This window comes from Camelus bactrianus, chromosome 3 (assembly GCF_048773025.1).
Source record: "Camelus bactrianus isolate YW-2024 breed Bactrian camel chromosome 3, ASM4877302v1, whole genome shotgun sequence".
Classification (NCBI taxonomy): domain Eukaryota; kingdom Metazoa; phylum Chordata; class Mammalia; order Artiodactyla; family Camelidae; genus Camelus; species Camelus bactrianus.
This window is the reverse complement of record NC_133541.1, coordinates 30894114-30909718: the sequence shown is the minus strand read 5'-3', so window position 1 is coordinate 30909718 and position 15605 is coordinate 30894114. Positions and strand designations below refer to the sequence as shown.

The window sequence follows — 15605 nt, the reverse complement described above, 5'->3', positions numbered from 1 at the left end:
AAATTCGTGCTGCTGCAACTGTGGAAAATGATATGGAAGTCCTCTCCAAAATTAAAAATAGAGCTGCCATATGAATTGATAATTCTACTTCTGGGTATTTATCTGAGGAAAACAAATACACTAACTTGAAAAGATATATGCACCTCTGTGTTCATTGTGGTATTATTTACACTAGCCAAGATATGGGAGCAACCTAAGTGTCCATCTGTGAATGAATGGGTAAAGAAGATGTGGCATATATGTACAATGGAATATTACTCAGCCATGAAAAGAATGAAATCTTACCATTTATGACAACATGGATAGACCTCTAAGGCATTGTGCTAAGTGAAATAAGTCAGACCGAGAAAGACAAATGCCATCTGATCTCTCTTACATGTAGACTCTAAAAACAAAAACCAAAAAAACCAAGCTTGTAGATATAGAGAATAGTTTGTTGGTTGCCAGAGGTTGTGCAAGGGAGGTATGAGAAATGGGTGAAGGTTGTCAAAAAGTAAAAAGAAAAAGAAAATTAAAAGAAAAACAACAACAAAAAAACAAAATCGAAGAAAATCCCATATATGGAGTTCTTAGATCTTTCTTATTCTTTATCCAGATACTAACTTGTGACTTTCTGTCATGCTAGTGTATTCTGTATTGGAATAAAGTTCACTTACCACAAGAAAACAGACCATAGCTTTTACAGAAATGGAAAGATATGCTCCTGGATTAGAAGAATTAGTATTGTTAAAATACAGATTTAATGTGATTGCTATCAAATTACTCATGACATTTTTCACAGAACTAGAACAAATAATCCTAAAGTTATATAGAATCACAAAAGACCCAGAATTATAAAAGCAATACTGAGGAAAAAGAACAAAGCTGGAGGCATAACCCTTCCAGACTTCAGTCAATATTACAAAGCTATAGTAATCAAAACAGCATGGTATTGGAAAAAAGCAGACATATGGATCAATGGAACAGAATAGAGAGCCCAGAAATAAACCCACAAACCTGTGGTCAATTAGTCTTCAACAAAGGAGGCAAGAATATACAATGGAGAAAAGACAGTTTCTTCAGCAAGTGATGTTGGGAAAACTGAACAGCCACATGTAAATAAATGAAGTTAGAACACTCTCTCACACCATACATAAAAATAAACACAAAATGGCTGAAAGACTTAAATATAAGACAAAACACCATAAATCTCCTAGAAAAGAACATAGGCAAAACATTTTCTGACATAAATCTTAGCCATGTTCTCCCGGAGCAGTCTACCACGGCAATAGAAATAGGAGCAAAAATAAACAAATTGGACCTAATTAAACTTACAAGCTTTTGCACAGCAAAGGAAACCATAAGCAAAACAAAATGACAACCTACGGACTGGAAGAAAATATTTGTAAATGAGGCAACTGACAAAGGTTTAATTTCCGGAATATATAAACAGCTCATAGAGCTTAATACCAAAAAAACAAACAACCCAGTCCAAAAATGGGCAGAAGACCTAAACAAGCAATTCTCCAATGAAGACATACAAATAGCCAATAGGCGCATGAAAAAATGCTCAATGTTGCTAATTATCAGAGAAATGCAAATCAAAGCTACAATGAGGTATCACCTCATACCAGTCAGAATGGCCATCATTCAAAAGTCCACAAACGATAAATGCTGGAGAGGGTGTGGAGAAAAGGGAACCCTCCTACACTGTTGGTAGTAATATATTTTGGTGCAGCCATAGTGGAAAACAATATGGAGATTCCTCAAAAAATAAAAATAGACTTACCATAGGATCCAGCAATCCCACTCCTGGGCGTATATCCAGAGGGAGCTCTAGTTCGAAAGAATACATACACCTCATTGTTCATAGCAATAAGCTAAAAGTTATTAGGAGAGGCCCTCACAGAGGAACATCTGAGAACTAATCTGTTTTATTTCAATTTTAATGAAAAAAAAAAAAACACAAGAACAAGCCACATAGTGAATTTAAAAAAAAAAAAAAACTTTCTATTTTGGAAAATTTTTAAATTTACAGAAAAGTTGCAGAGACAAGACAAAGACTTCATATTCCCCTCACCCGATTTCCCTCATTATCATCATCTTATATTACTGTGGTACATTTGTCAAAACCAAAAAGCCCACATTAGTACATCACTGTTAGGGAGGGGGGTGTTTAATTATCTTTTTTTTAAAACTATAGTAAGAATACCTAACATGAGATTACGCTCTTAACAATACAGTATTAACTGTAGCCACTATGTCACATAGCAGATTTGTAGAACCTACCAGGTATAACTGAAACTTTATAACCATGAACAACTCTGGATTTCCCACTTCCCCTGTAAGTGGAGTCATGCAGTTATTTGTCTTTCTGTGACTGGCTTATTTTATTTCACTTGGTATAGTATCCTCAAGGTTCACCCACATTGTCACATATGGCAGGATTTCCTTCTTGAGGGCTGAATAATATTCTATTGTGTGTGTATTTTCTTTATCCATTTATTTGCCAATGGACATTTTGGTTGTTTCTATATCTTGGCTATTGTGAATAATACTTCAGTGACCATGGCATATCAAAAAATAAGCTAAGGTTTATATGTTTATATTTCTGCCTCTTCTGACTTTTGTATTTTGCTCCAAAAGAATATCTTTTATTTTTTCATTCTGCTCATGGTATTTTGATTTCTACATTATCTAGATAGATCTTCACCAAAAGGCTTTTTTTTTGTTGTTACTTTTCTGTAAAGGCACTTCACTTTTCATTTTCAGTCCTAGCACTGCCTTTCTCCCTCTGTCTCTCCCTCCCTCTCTCTCTCTCTGTGTGTCTCCTCTCATTCTTCCTCCCCCCTTCTTTCTCTTTCTCTGACCACTCCCCACCCCGCCCCGTGCTGCCGCCAAGTCTAAGAGCTTGCTCTGGCACACTTGACTTGAAAAGACAAGAAGATAGAAACTAATGGTTCCTCAATTTTCCTAGTTACATATCTTTCAGAAATAAATAATGTAATGGCAAATTCCCCAAAGTAATTTTTTAACCTGTTTCAGTGTTTGAAAAAGTTCTTGGTTTCCACTTTATTCTCCCCAGTTTGAGGAGGAGCCATTTTACCTCCCATGCACTTTCAGTTTTAGGGTCTACATGGAGAAATCGTGTCCTTGATTTCTGAAACCATCTGATGCCTGTGATGCTAGGACCCTCCCGCAGTGGCATGGCTCCTTAGCATTCTGTGTTGCTCCCAGGAGTGGGTCATTCTCACAGCGATAATATGCTTCTCCCACTCAGGGCTCATACTGGTCCCAGAATCTGAAACTCTGTGGAGTTGACCATGGTTTTCCTATTCCTAAAAGTGGGGTATGCTTTCTGAGCAAACCAGAGGTGACAACTGTCTTCACATGTGAGAGGCACTGGGTACCCATTTTATAGATTAGGACTTGCACAAGAAAAAATTAAAAGACTCTAGCACTGACCAAAGGGTTATCAATTCACCATGAATGTTCTTAGCTGTTAACTTGCGGTAGATGCTTAGCAGTCAGTAAACTGTGTCATCAGCTCAATCTAGAGGACGCTTTGGGAATAAACAGAGTACTTATTAATTTGGCAGAGGGTCAAAATGGTTTCCTATTCTTTCACCTAGCCCTCTAGCTTGCTTAATAGAGCACCTATACTTAGTATACATAGCATTCTCTTTCACAATTGCTCTTAAGTGTGTGTGTATGTTATTTTTTAAACTTTTGAATTATCTTCTACATTATTTTTTGATCTTTTCTACTGTGGATAAAAACACTGGTAATGATTTTGATGTATTCCTTAATAATGTTCTTTCAGTCACTGTGTCTCTCTCTCTCTGAAAATTCCATCCAGCTGTCAGAGATGGCAGTGTAATTATAATAATTCTGTAATTGTGCTCTTTAGAGCTTTGCAGACAACGGAGGAGGTGTGGGCCAGTGTGCTTCTGCCCGTGGTTCTAGTGCTCAGACCCCTACCTCCTTCATGCCAACCAATCCACACCCCCTTCGAAGAATTAGAAAAGAAAATTTTTGAGAAAGACTGTTTCCTGTTTCCAAAAGAAACGTTAATAATTTCATATTCCCTGTGAGTGAGTTGTTGAGGGATATTGATATATTTTAGTACATGTAGACACATAAAAATGATTAACTGTTATCCTTCTGTTTGTATTTTAGCTGTCATTTTTGTCGTGATTATCTAGAGATTTCCTAAAAAAAAAAAAATGAATTTTTAAAAAATTCTGTGTGATGGTAAATGGGATCTGTGTTCCCACCATTAGAACATCAGTTTGAACCAACTGTATGAAATTCCTGTGTCTTTAGGTCACACATGGTCACATGGGGGCAGTTTCATATGATTCGAATACATTTTTCTCAGTGACCCAATGGAAGGTAGAGGTTGTTAGTGCAGAACATAACTTGCCCTTGGATTTTTCACATTGTACTTACTCTGTTTCTGGATGCTGTACACGGCTAGGAGCACCAGTGCTTAGTTGTGTTTGATGAAGTCAATTATATAAGTTATTTGTGCTGTGATAATACGTAACCATGTTAAATAAAAGCAAAGTCCCTTATAACTGTCCTGGCACGCTTTCTCAGACTCCATGGATGTCTTCTGTAGGAGGCCTGATAAAACAAGGTGAACTCACCTAGCCAGGTTATTTGATGTTTGTTTTCATCTCTGCAGAATTATGAATAGACTCTATGAAAACGGAAACTACAGCCTCAAAACAGAGCTAAGAATAACACAGTTTTTCTCTTGCTGTCTGTTTAATTAGTCCAGCAAACAGAGAAGCGTGTCAGTCTGTCTGACCTTGTGCAAAGAAGTTAACCTACCCAAAGTGACTTATTCATAACCAAAAAAAACAGTCACACATTGACTGGACCTTAGGAAAAGAAAATATGAAAATTTTATGCTTTTAACTATGCACTTAATAAATGCTTATTAATTTCCCATACAAAAGTGAAGTTAATAATGTACAATCAATTTTATGCTCTGGGATTTTTTTTGTTTACTTGGAGTGGCGAGGTTTCTAAAATGAATTATGGGGACGCTATTGAATGGTATTTATACTTTTACAAAAAGAGAATCAGTGTAGTTAATAGCTAGGAACAAGACATTTTTCCTATTTGACATTAACTGATTTCTTTAGCGCACAGGTACTGATTAATCAGAATAGATGTAATCGATCAGAACACATGGCAGTCATAGCTGGATAGAGCTAGGTCTTGGAGGCTTGCTATTGTGTTTTAAGTTGCTAGATGGTGGTGGTGGGTAGGGTGGGAGGGTTGGTTAGAGGGAGGATAGGATGCCTCTCATGAGGAAGAATTTCAGTTAAAAGTACCTGTATGGCCTTGTCACTACTTGCCAGTGGAATATCAGCTGCGATCCTGATGCAGGTCACATGGCAGGTTTTACAGTGGGGACAAACAGGGATGCTGTGAGAGCACCTGAGAGAGGTCCCTAATCTGATCTGGTTGATGGGGTGGCGCAGAGGTATGCAGGTGCTTCCTGGGAGAGGTTGTCATGATTTGATATGTAAAAGTTGAGCTGGAGTACACTTGATAGAGTGAGGGTGGAACCTTAGAGCCTAGTGTGAAGCCTTAGAGCACATGCTGCAGACGAGCAACTCACATAGAAATGGGAACCGGGGTTTGAGGAAGTGAGGAGAGTCAAGGCTAGGTCATCACAGGCTTTGTATGCCAGACTGAGGGAGGTGCTTGGACTTTATCCCTAAGCACTGGGGAGTGGGTGAAAAGTTTTAAGCAGAGGAATGACATAACATGTTCATTTTAGGGAAATTACTTTTGTGGGTGTGGGTTGGAAAGATATGAGAGGGACAGGGCTGGACACATTTTGACTACTAGGGATGTTGTTACAGCACTCTAGGAAGAAGTCATAGGATCTTAACCAGGGTGAGGAAAGGTCAAATTCAAGACATTGGGGAAATCAGAGTTCTTCATGATTGAATGACTCACTGACTGTACATAGATAATGAAGGAGAGGCAGGAGATAAGGAAGTTCATGATTTGGGCTTTGAGTGGTTGGTTGGCCGCTAGCTGAAACAGGAAATTGGTAGGCAGATGAAATTTGCCTTGGTAAAGATGCTTAATTTGCTTTGCACCATGCTGAGTTGAGGCATGAATGATTAACGTAATATAATAGAAGTTTTTGTTTCTCACTCACATGGAACCAAAATGAGTATCCTTGATAGGCAGACAGCTGTCTTCTGTGCAGTTAATTCAGGGATTGAGATTCCTCCCATCCTGTGGTTCCATTATTTTCAACATGTAGTTTGAAGAAAGGGGAAGAATGTGAAACATTGTTCTTGGAAGGTTTTATGGTCCAGCCCTGATATTATTATTATTATATATCACTTTAACCCCATTCCATTGGTCAGCACTTATTCTTGTGACTAACCGTAACTTCACAGAAGGCTGGAAAATGTAGTCTGTGTGCCCAGGAACAAGAGGAGCTAAAGGATGCTTTAGGAAGAAGCCTGAGAGCCTCAAGGTAGCAGGCACTGTACCATGGAAGCCCGTGAGTGTAGAGAGCTTCAAGAAGTTGGTAGAACACAGTGTAAAATGTAGTAGAAAGGTCCAGGGATGTAGTAAAGGAAACCCACAAAGTGTCTACTGAATCAAATGATTAAATATTAGAGATTGGATTGAGTAGTTCTCAGTTCAGGGGGATGGTCAAGGCAGAAACCAGACTAAAGTGTCTTGAAGAATCTGCAGAGAGGAGCTATAGAAAGGGGGAGGGTGGAGGAACTGGAGCAAGGGGGTGATTGATGAAACAAGATCTCCAAGAGAACAGGAACAAGAGAGCTTACTAAAATGAAATTTTGAGTTTATTCAAGTACTGCTTTTTTGAGGCACTTTCTTTTTAGTCTATATTATGATGATAACTGATATTTGTTACAAGCAATTTTGTTAACTTACTTAGCAATAGATACTATCAGTATATTTCTAGTTACGTATTAATTGGCTTACATAATCAACGTACCTGTCCTGGCAAATACAATTTATCTTTGAAAGGAAAAGCACATTTTTCTTGGTTTTGAATACAAAATATAACAGAAAAGAGAAAAAGTCTGCTGTACCTTTGTTATAGCTTAGTTTTTTGCTAAACTAAGGCAAATTGTAAATCTTTTATAACCTCTCTCTTTGTGTTTAAACCAATGTCAATATTATGTTTTTTACTTTCCCTCTCTCCTGCTCTTCAGCTGGGAACATGGTCAGAGGCCCTTTTCTTTCCTAGAGCATTTTTTAATAATGGGGAAGTGAGACAGAAATAAAGAGGCTTACATTTGGATTGTGGTGGGTACTTACTGTTCTGGTGTTTAATATTGAACAAGCCCTAGTTTTATTAATAAATCACTCCACAGCTATCTTTCCCTTTTTCTTCCAGTTGATTCACATTTTCCAGTGGGGCAGATAGCATTAGTTTAAAATGCTTTAAAAATTGTTTCTACAGATTGTACATTGTTTCTCTCTTAAGAGCAAAATATTTAGAAGTAACAAATCTGCAAATAAGCCATTGCTATTTATATGCTAATGATAAAGGTGAGGGCAAGGATTATTTTCAGTATGTTTTATATTTTATTTTACATGGCATTTCACAGAACTGTTCAAATGTATTCATTTTATCACCAAAGGTTACATTTAAAACTTGAATTACTATGTCTTTGGGAGTCTAATATTTGTACTTTGATGCATTGAGGTTTTTTAATGTTATTGCATTATTAACAGAATTTCTTTCACTTTCTTTAAAATTCCTATGTTAAGAAATAGGATCAAGGTAAATAAAACATATTTAAAATGTTGATTTTGGTTTAAATATATTTTCTAGAAATAAGGTAGATAATCATACTCATCTTTTATTCCTAATACCTACCTTGGTTTCTGCTTTCTAATAGACCCTGTATATATTTGTGAATGGAGAATAACACTTGAGTGGGTATCTTTTTTAAAAAGTTTTGCAACTGTCATGATAGAGCATGCAACATTCTAGTTTATTTTGTTGCAGTATTCTTTCTGTACTTGATATCAGAGTCAGTCCTTAACTGCAAAAAAGATGAGTTGGCTGTGAAATGAGTATCCAGCAATCATTTCTCCATTATCTAGGTAGAATACATTTCAGAACGAAAGTTGCCCCATTCAAGAAGTGTATGTTTGCTGATGAGATTTTAAAGAAAGCCACACATTGTGTCACCCTGGCCCAGTGCTTCAATCATGCCCAGAATCTCTTCTTCATTACAGGCCTATTTTTCTCCAAGTGTCACTTTCCCTCTTGCCATTTATTTAAAGGTATATTTTTAGCTCCTTAATAGCTCTGTTTTATCAGCTTTTTGTTTTGTATGTTGAATAAGACTTTGGATTTGGGGCAGGGAGATGAAGATGGAGGTGAGATCTGTATCTCATTTCTATAAAATGTCAAGCATGTATTGGACATTTGGATAGAGAGGTAAATTACAGTGCCTAGCACAATATCTGACATAGTCACCTCCTTCAAGGAACGGTAGTATAATATTTCCTTAAAAGGCCTGCTCAGCCCCCCCTCCCATTGCATATCTGTAACAGTTCTAATTCTGTACAGAATTCTGTCCCTTCCTTTGAACTCAATGGGGCACCATATCATTGTATTTGTCACACTAGCTGCTGTAACAAATAAGCCCCCTCAATTTCAGTGATTTAGCACCCTGTATGTTTTTCCTTCGTATTGAACGGTGCAGTACGTTTCTGAGTTAGTAGGCTCTGCCACATCTGGTCCTTTTAGGGACCAGGCTGCGGGAATCTGTGAGATCACCTTGGATGTTAGTGTCCAGATTGCAGAAGGCAAAGGAGAATGAAGAATTACACGTGAGGCATTTTTATGGGCCAGAACTTGAGAACCACAGGTATCACCTTCCTCTCTTCCATTGTCTAGAACTCAGGCACATGGCTACCGTAACTACAGCAAAGAACTGGGAAATGCCAGTAGTTGGGACCCATCAGAATGCCTGCTAAGCTGAGTGGAAAGGATGAATTTTCCACTTGCTTCAGAGAGTATGTCTTCTATAGCCCTGTTTATTTCTACTGATATAGATAGAATAAATTGCCTTCCCTTAGTAATTATGTTTCAGACATCACTTGGGGATTGAAATGGAAGGAAATATTTTATTTTCTTTGTCTAATACAATGAACTTACTTTAAAAGACAAAAACCAAATATTGGAAGATTTTCCTGTTAACCTGCTAGGAATGCTTTTTATTAGGAGATACTGCTGCTTTCTTTCCTATCTGGCAGACTTCCTTTGTGAAACTCTTCCTCTGTGAAATCCCCAGAGCCTCTTCCTCTCATTCCTGCCTCCCCAGACACAGCTAGCCGTTGCATCCTCAGTGTTCTGCTGGAGCTGGAACACACCTATGTTAGTTGAAAGCATTTGTACACTCATTCATCCAAGCAGCTATAGTGAAAAGAAAAAGAAAAAGAAAGACAACGATGCAAAAAAGAAAAGGAAAAAGTTGAAAAACACTGTGATAGAATTACTTACCGAATAGTGCAAGGACACAGGGAAACAACACTTAGCTCTACCTCGGGGATGAGGGAGGGGTGGGGAATGCTGCTTTTAGAGGGAGGAAGTTTGGTTCAAGTCTCTAGTTACTCATGGATGCTTTATGTGGAAAAGTTTATGTGGAAAAGAAGCCTGTCTTGATAATCTCTAATTCCGGTACCCAGTACAATACCAGGCTCATGTTAGACAGCCAGTAAACTGAATTGACTGAAAACATAAGTCAATAAATTTATAAACTTTATTCACTCCACACTGTTTATAAACTATCTCATCCATTCTCTTCACAACAGCTTTATGACAGGGCAAATATTCTTATTCCTGGTTTATGGATAAAGAGCCTAAATTAAGAGACATTTGGTGTTTTGCTAATGTCACACAGGGGGTTAACAGAATTAGATCTCTAATCTTGTGTATTTTTCACTCTTGGGAACAAATATTTAACTATCAAAATAGTGCTTTGAAATGTGTAGCATGTGCTTTGAGGACAAGACATTAAACCACTTGAATCTCTTTGAGTGATGAAGGCTGTTCATTTTCACTGAGTCCAGGGATAAAGTTCATTTTAACAGAAACAAAGAGTCGGTTCTTCCAAAATGTTTTATAGCTCTTTATACTCCTGCCAGTGCAGTGTTTTGTACCCAGCTGGTGCCCTGTAAATATTTCTTAAATAACTGATGATGATTTAAAATGTGTCAATCAGATTCACCTAAAATGGACAAGCTTCCTGTTAGAGGCTGTTGTCAGCTTTTGCCTGTAATCATTGTGACACATGGGACAAAATTTGCCTTTGGTATATGCTAATTCAAGGATTTTTTTTTTTTAATTCAAGGAATTTTTAACAGGCTTGCTTGGTTTCTTCCTTCCTTCCTTCCTTCCTTCCTTCCTTTCTTCCTTCCTTCCTTTCTTTCTTTCTTTCTTTCTTTCTTTCTTTCTTTCTTTCTTTCTTTCTTTCTTTCTTTCTTTCTTTCTTTCTTTCTTTCTCTCTTTCTTTCTCTCTTTCTCTCTTTCTCTCTTTCTCTCTTTCTTTCTTTTTTTTTTCTTTCTTTTTGGCTTCCTCATTCTTCTGGCACTTAAATTCTTAGTCTGCCCAAGGACACTGTGGAAGCTGAGACTGGCTGGATGTTCTTACCACAGCAGGTTGAGACATTCTAAAATAGCCTAGCTTCAGTGTCTTTTGATGCTTTAAAAATCTCTAACTTCCTTAGTATTGGAGTTTATGATAGACATTCATTGCTTCCATCGCTAACTTGTCCATATTTTGTACCATAAACTATCAGTATTAAGAAATATTTCTCTACAGAAATATTATGACAAGGTGCCTAACTTATTAAAATTGCAGAAAACTAAGGATGAATATATGGCTTATAGAACTATAAAATTATTCCACATGGATATTCTGTTGCAGTGCCAACTTCATATCTAAAGACAGACTCATTTTGTACCTTCCACTCCTTTTTGCTGCCCTTCTCCCCCAACTCTTTCCCCCCAGCAATTGCCAGCTGCTTTCCATGTCGTTTAGTGGTAGGCTCCAAACCATGAAGATGTATATCCTGACCACTTGCTCCTTTCTTTCATACTGCCCATCTAATTCATGTTTGTGCGGTGTTGCACTGACCTCTAAAATGTTTCTGAAATCAGGGTTTTAAAGCCAGATATGAGTGCATTGCTAATCTCCTTATGAAATTATGGGAGAGGAGCTAAGAGCCCTGTAAGACTTTACAGTCAAATCATCGAGAAGACTTGGATTAAAAAATAAATTAAATTTTCAGGAGTTTTCAATGTCAAAAACCTTTCTCTTCAGTCTACTTGACTAAGGATTTATTTCATCATCTCTGGACACACTTGCTTTTTCCAAAACTCTGTAACCAGGAGACAGACTAGACAGAAGGAATTATTCAGAGTGCATGGCACATAGAAGTTGGTTGGTCCATGTTTAATGAATGAGGAGATGGACAGATGAACAAAAATAGAATGGTATTGCTGAGAGGATCCTGAACTCTGCTTCTATTTTCTGTCTTTGCTTAACAGAAATACATTTTTTATTTTGGTTTATTTTTCTAAAAGCAAGATAAATGCCAAGTTATAGAAAGACACGTGCACCTTTCATATTAGTCATTACTAGGGAAACACCATTAATGCCTTAGTTTATTACCTAATGGCATTTTAATCTGCAGGAAATCCAAGAGAGTGGTTTAGAAAGTGTCTGTGATTGAAGACTCAGTGGTGCCAATTACATGTTTAAAAAGGGAGAAATAGATGTCAGGGGTATGTAAATTTCAACCTCATATTATTGTAATGATTGTAATAATTGTGCCCAGAATTCTAGAAAGATTCTTAAGATTTTTTCTTATCCACTGATTGTCTTAATTCTAATAAATCATTGACAAAGTAACGTTAGCCACACTTAATAAATGTGACATTGTAATAATACTTATCCCAAACTTATCCTTCAACCATAGAATAATAGAACAACAGGATATTAAGGTCAGGAAGCTCAAGTGCTAAGCACTAAAGGTCAGTGAGTTTTTCTCATTAATTATTCCAGCAACTTCTTGCAAGTTGATTTTGGTCCACCACATACTAAAAAGATGAGAGATAGAGAATGACTTTATTTTCTGTTTCTGTTTTTGCAGAGGAAGATGGTGAAGGGAATGGGTGGTGCTATGGATCTGGTGTCCAGTGCCAAAACCAAAGTGGTGGTCACCATGGAGCATTCTGCCAAGGTAAGGAGGGCTGCTTTTGGAAACTCACTGTGCTGAAATCCTGTACACCAGGCCATGCAACCATGGTTTTTAGTTTTGTCTCTGGATCATTCAAGTTATATTTTAGAGAGAAAGGTTACAAATAAAGGCCGTTATTCATTATCATTCAGCTAAATGGTTGTTTAACTTCAAAGCAAACATCAGGGCGATCTTTGATCATTGCCTTGCATGTGCATTAAAAGTAAAAGCTATAATGTCTTCAAAAGCAGTGAAAAGATGTCAGGGCAGATGTGTTGATTCAGGTTTCAAGGTGAGTACAGTGGTTGCTGTCTCTGTGCAAAGTGAAAAACACAACAGAATATGGATTTTGAATAGCAGTTATTTTCAAATGGAAGTATGGCCACTTATCAAGGCTGTGGAGATGCCATTTTGAGAAGGTGTAGAAAACGATGGACTTGGTGATAGCAAGTGTCCTTATTCTGAAAAATAATGTACTTTTATTTTAACAAATTATTGAATGCCTGTTATGTGCTGGGCACTGCCTCGGATTTGGCAATGACCAAACCTAGACAAAAATCATAGACCTCATGGAGCTTACATTTGATGATGATGATAGTGGTGGTGTTGATGACGATATGATGATATGACGATACGGTGGCTTCCATTCACTGTGCTTCCTGTGCACAAGCAGTACCCTGAGCACTCTGTGTGCTTGTGTGTACAAGCCCATTGTACTTGGGTATTTTTTATGGTTCCAGAAACAGAGCTTCAGAGAAGTTAAGTAACTTGTCTCAGGTCACATAACTAGTGGAACAGAGATTAGACCTGCATATCTCTGACTCCACAGCCCAGTCTTCTAAATACAGAGCCATCAATATGATTTCCTTCCTTATTCCAGCGCCTTGTCTTTGAACCAGCTGAGCTTAATTGCCTTCCTGACCTATATCCTTGGGCTTCTGGTGATTTGCAAACTTGATATTGGGTGGCAGGTACCCTCTTCACTCTCTATACCCTTTGTCCATTCTCCTTTATAATTCTTAGTTTTGAAATAGAAGCTACCTGTTCTCACCTTGAGACCTGCTGTTTTGAGTGGGAGTGGTAGTTCATTTGCCCTTTTGTGTTTAGTGATGCAGCCTTGTGGGAGAGCATGAAGCTGTAAGATTTGCATGACTTGCTCCCCATGGGGAGTTCTGTCACAGAGGGATGTGTACCATGAAACAGTTTCATTGCGAAAACTGTAATAAATATGAAATTATCATAAATTGCTTTGTAAACAGTGAGAAGTGAGTAATGAAGCATAAATATGGAACAATAGAAATGAAACCAACACAGGTGACTTCTGAGAGATGCCTTTCAAGAGCATCCAAAATACTTCATTTCCAAGGCAAAAGGATGCCAAGCATGCAAATCGAATCCAAATCTTTTCCGGAACATAATGCCTATTTGGAGAAAACTCTTTCTGAATTCCCTTTTGTTGTTACTTTAATGTTGACGCATAGGCACCGAAGTCCGACTCATTTCAGATTATTTTAGTGCATTTGTTTTCAAAACATTGGGCCTGTATTTAGCAAATTCTCTCTCTCTCTCTCCTTTTCTCCCCAAAGTGCTTTCTTTCTCCTCAGCTGGAGTTTCTGATAGAGGAAAAAATGGTGCTTCAAACTTCTGATTAGAAATCCCTTATTAAAGCTTTTCATGGAAGCAAGAAAATGTTTTCTAGCATTTCTTCTTTTTCTTCTCTCAGTGGGGAAATTGGCATTGAGTTTTAGACCAGAATTGAAGCTGAATGTTTTCCCTAGATACTTTCATTTGAACAAACTAACAAAAAATATATTCGTGATGAAAATAATGATAGTGATTTGTTCACACTTAATAGTTAGTTGGCCTTGAAAACTAACCAACAGAAGTGTGTTTTCTTGCCATCTTCACTTTTTACCTGTGGTCCCAGAATGTATGGTTGCTACTGTCTATTGTCCACCTGGGCTCATTGTTACTGGCCCAGCTCAAGGGATCACGGGACCCCACCACTTCTTTCCTGCATCTTTTTTTCTGCCTAAAGGCTGGTAGTGGTTGGAAAGGAGATAGAGAGGAGACCGTGTTTCACTCCCGGGGGCCAGGTAACTTCTGCTGCCTTATAGTCAAGTGCACTATAGGGGGTGAATCCCTAGAGTTTTCTAAGACACAGGAGTGGGAGGTTTGCAATGAAGGGTTAAAACATGAGAAAAGAAATTTAATCCTCTATTTTTGTGCTGCTAATTTTTTTTTTTTTTTCAGTAACTGGGTGGAGCTGTCAACTGGTCTTCAGGTGCAGCTTTCTTTTTGCTCCTTTTCTCCATCTGTAGGGCTATGGAGGCAGGTTACTTATAAATGCAGCATTACCTGACCTTTAAAACTGTTGTTTTAATCAGAAAAAGGAAACTCTTTCCTTGCAAGTCTTTGCAACCAGCCAGCAGCGTCTGGTATTTGGAACCGGGCTGCCTACACGTGCTGCTCTAGAGTAGCCACTGGAACATTTCCCTTGCCTCAACCTGCTTCTGGAGGCGAATGGCAGGCACTGGTGTCAAAGTGGCTCTGTAGCGCGATTCTCGTTTAAGCTTAGGCATCAGGCTTCCAGGTAAAATTGCAAAGCAGGCAAAACCTTTGGTGTTGAGCCACCTTGTTTCTTAAACTTCTTCTCTTGGCATGTCCTTCTTTTGTCTTCTAAAGGTGGGGAGAAATGAAGGGAAGGTATAGGAGTTTGAGGCCTTACTAGGTGTAAGGCCCTGGGCATGGCATTGTATGTACTGCATCTGTTAGCCTCTCAGGGACCATCTGGGATGTAGGCAGGTGAGAAACGTGTCCGGGTAAGTCGCAGAGCCAGGAGTTTCCCTCAGTTAGGACCAGCCTGTGTTTATCATACCATACCACGCTGCATCCTCGCCAAAGCTACCTCTGCACCCCCAGCCCACACCTGCCCTTTTCTGGAAGCTTCAGATTTCAGAATTACCTCTTTCTCTTTTTTCATTTTCCCTGGTCAAAGCTCTCCTTGCTTTGGTGAAATAGATATCAGCGAAATATTTAAAAGAAAACAGTCTAAGAATCCAGTTGTGCCCCTTAGTACCATCTCACCTTCTTCCCTTTTGTATTAGAATCTTCCCAGGTTTTAGCTGGACACAAGGTAGCCCAGTGACTGACTACATTTCCCAGACTCCCCAGCACATAGATGCACCCGTGTGACCAAGTTTGAGTCGATGGGATTTGAGCATTTGCAGTGTGTCTGATTTCTGGGTCATGTCCTTAAAGATAAAGCCGATTTCACTGGACTTCCTTTGTCCCCTTTCTGGCCTTCTGAGAAAGCCGTTAATTGCAGCAGCAGCCTTGGGCCCAAA

The 15605-nt window shown here is 38.4% G+C and overlaps 1 protein-coding gene across 2 annotated transcripts in view; it reads left to right on the top strand.

Annotated features, from left to right (window-relative positions):
- The window catches only part of OXCT1 (3-oxoacid CoA-transferase 1), a 121093-nt gene that overhangs the window by 83153 nt on the left and 22335 nt on the right, over nt 1-15605 (top strand). For both annotated transcript variants that reach the window (XM_045518362.2, XM_010957371.2), the window contains one exon: nt 12172-12261. In XM_045518362.2, coding sequence (XP_045374318.1) covers nt 12172-12261 — 90 coding nt within the window. The remainder of the gene's footprint in view (nt 1-12171; nt 12262-15605) is intronic.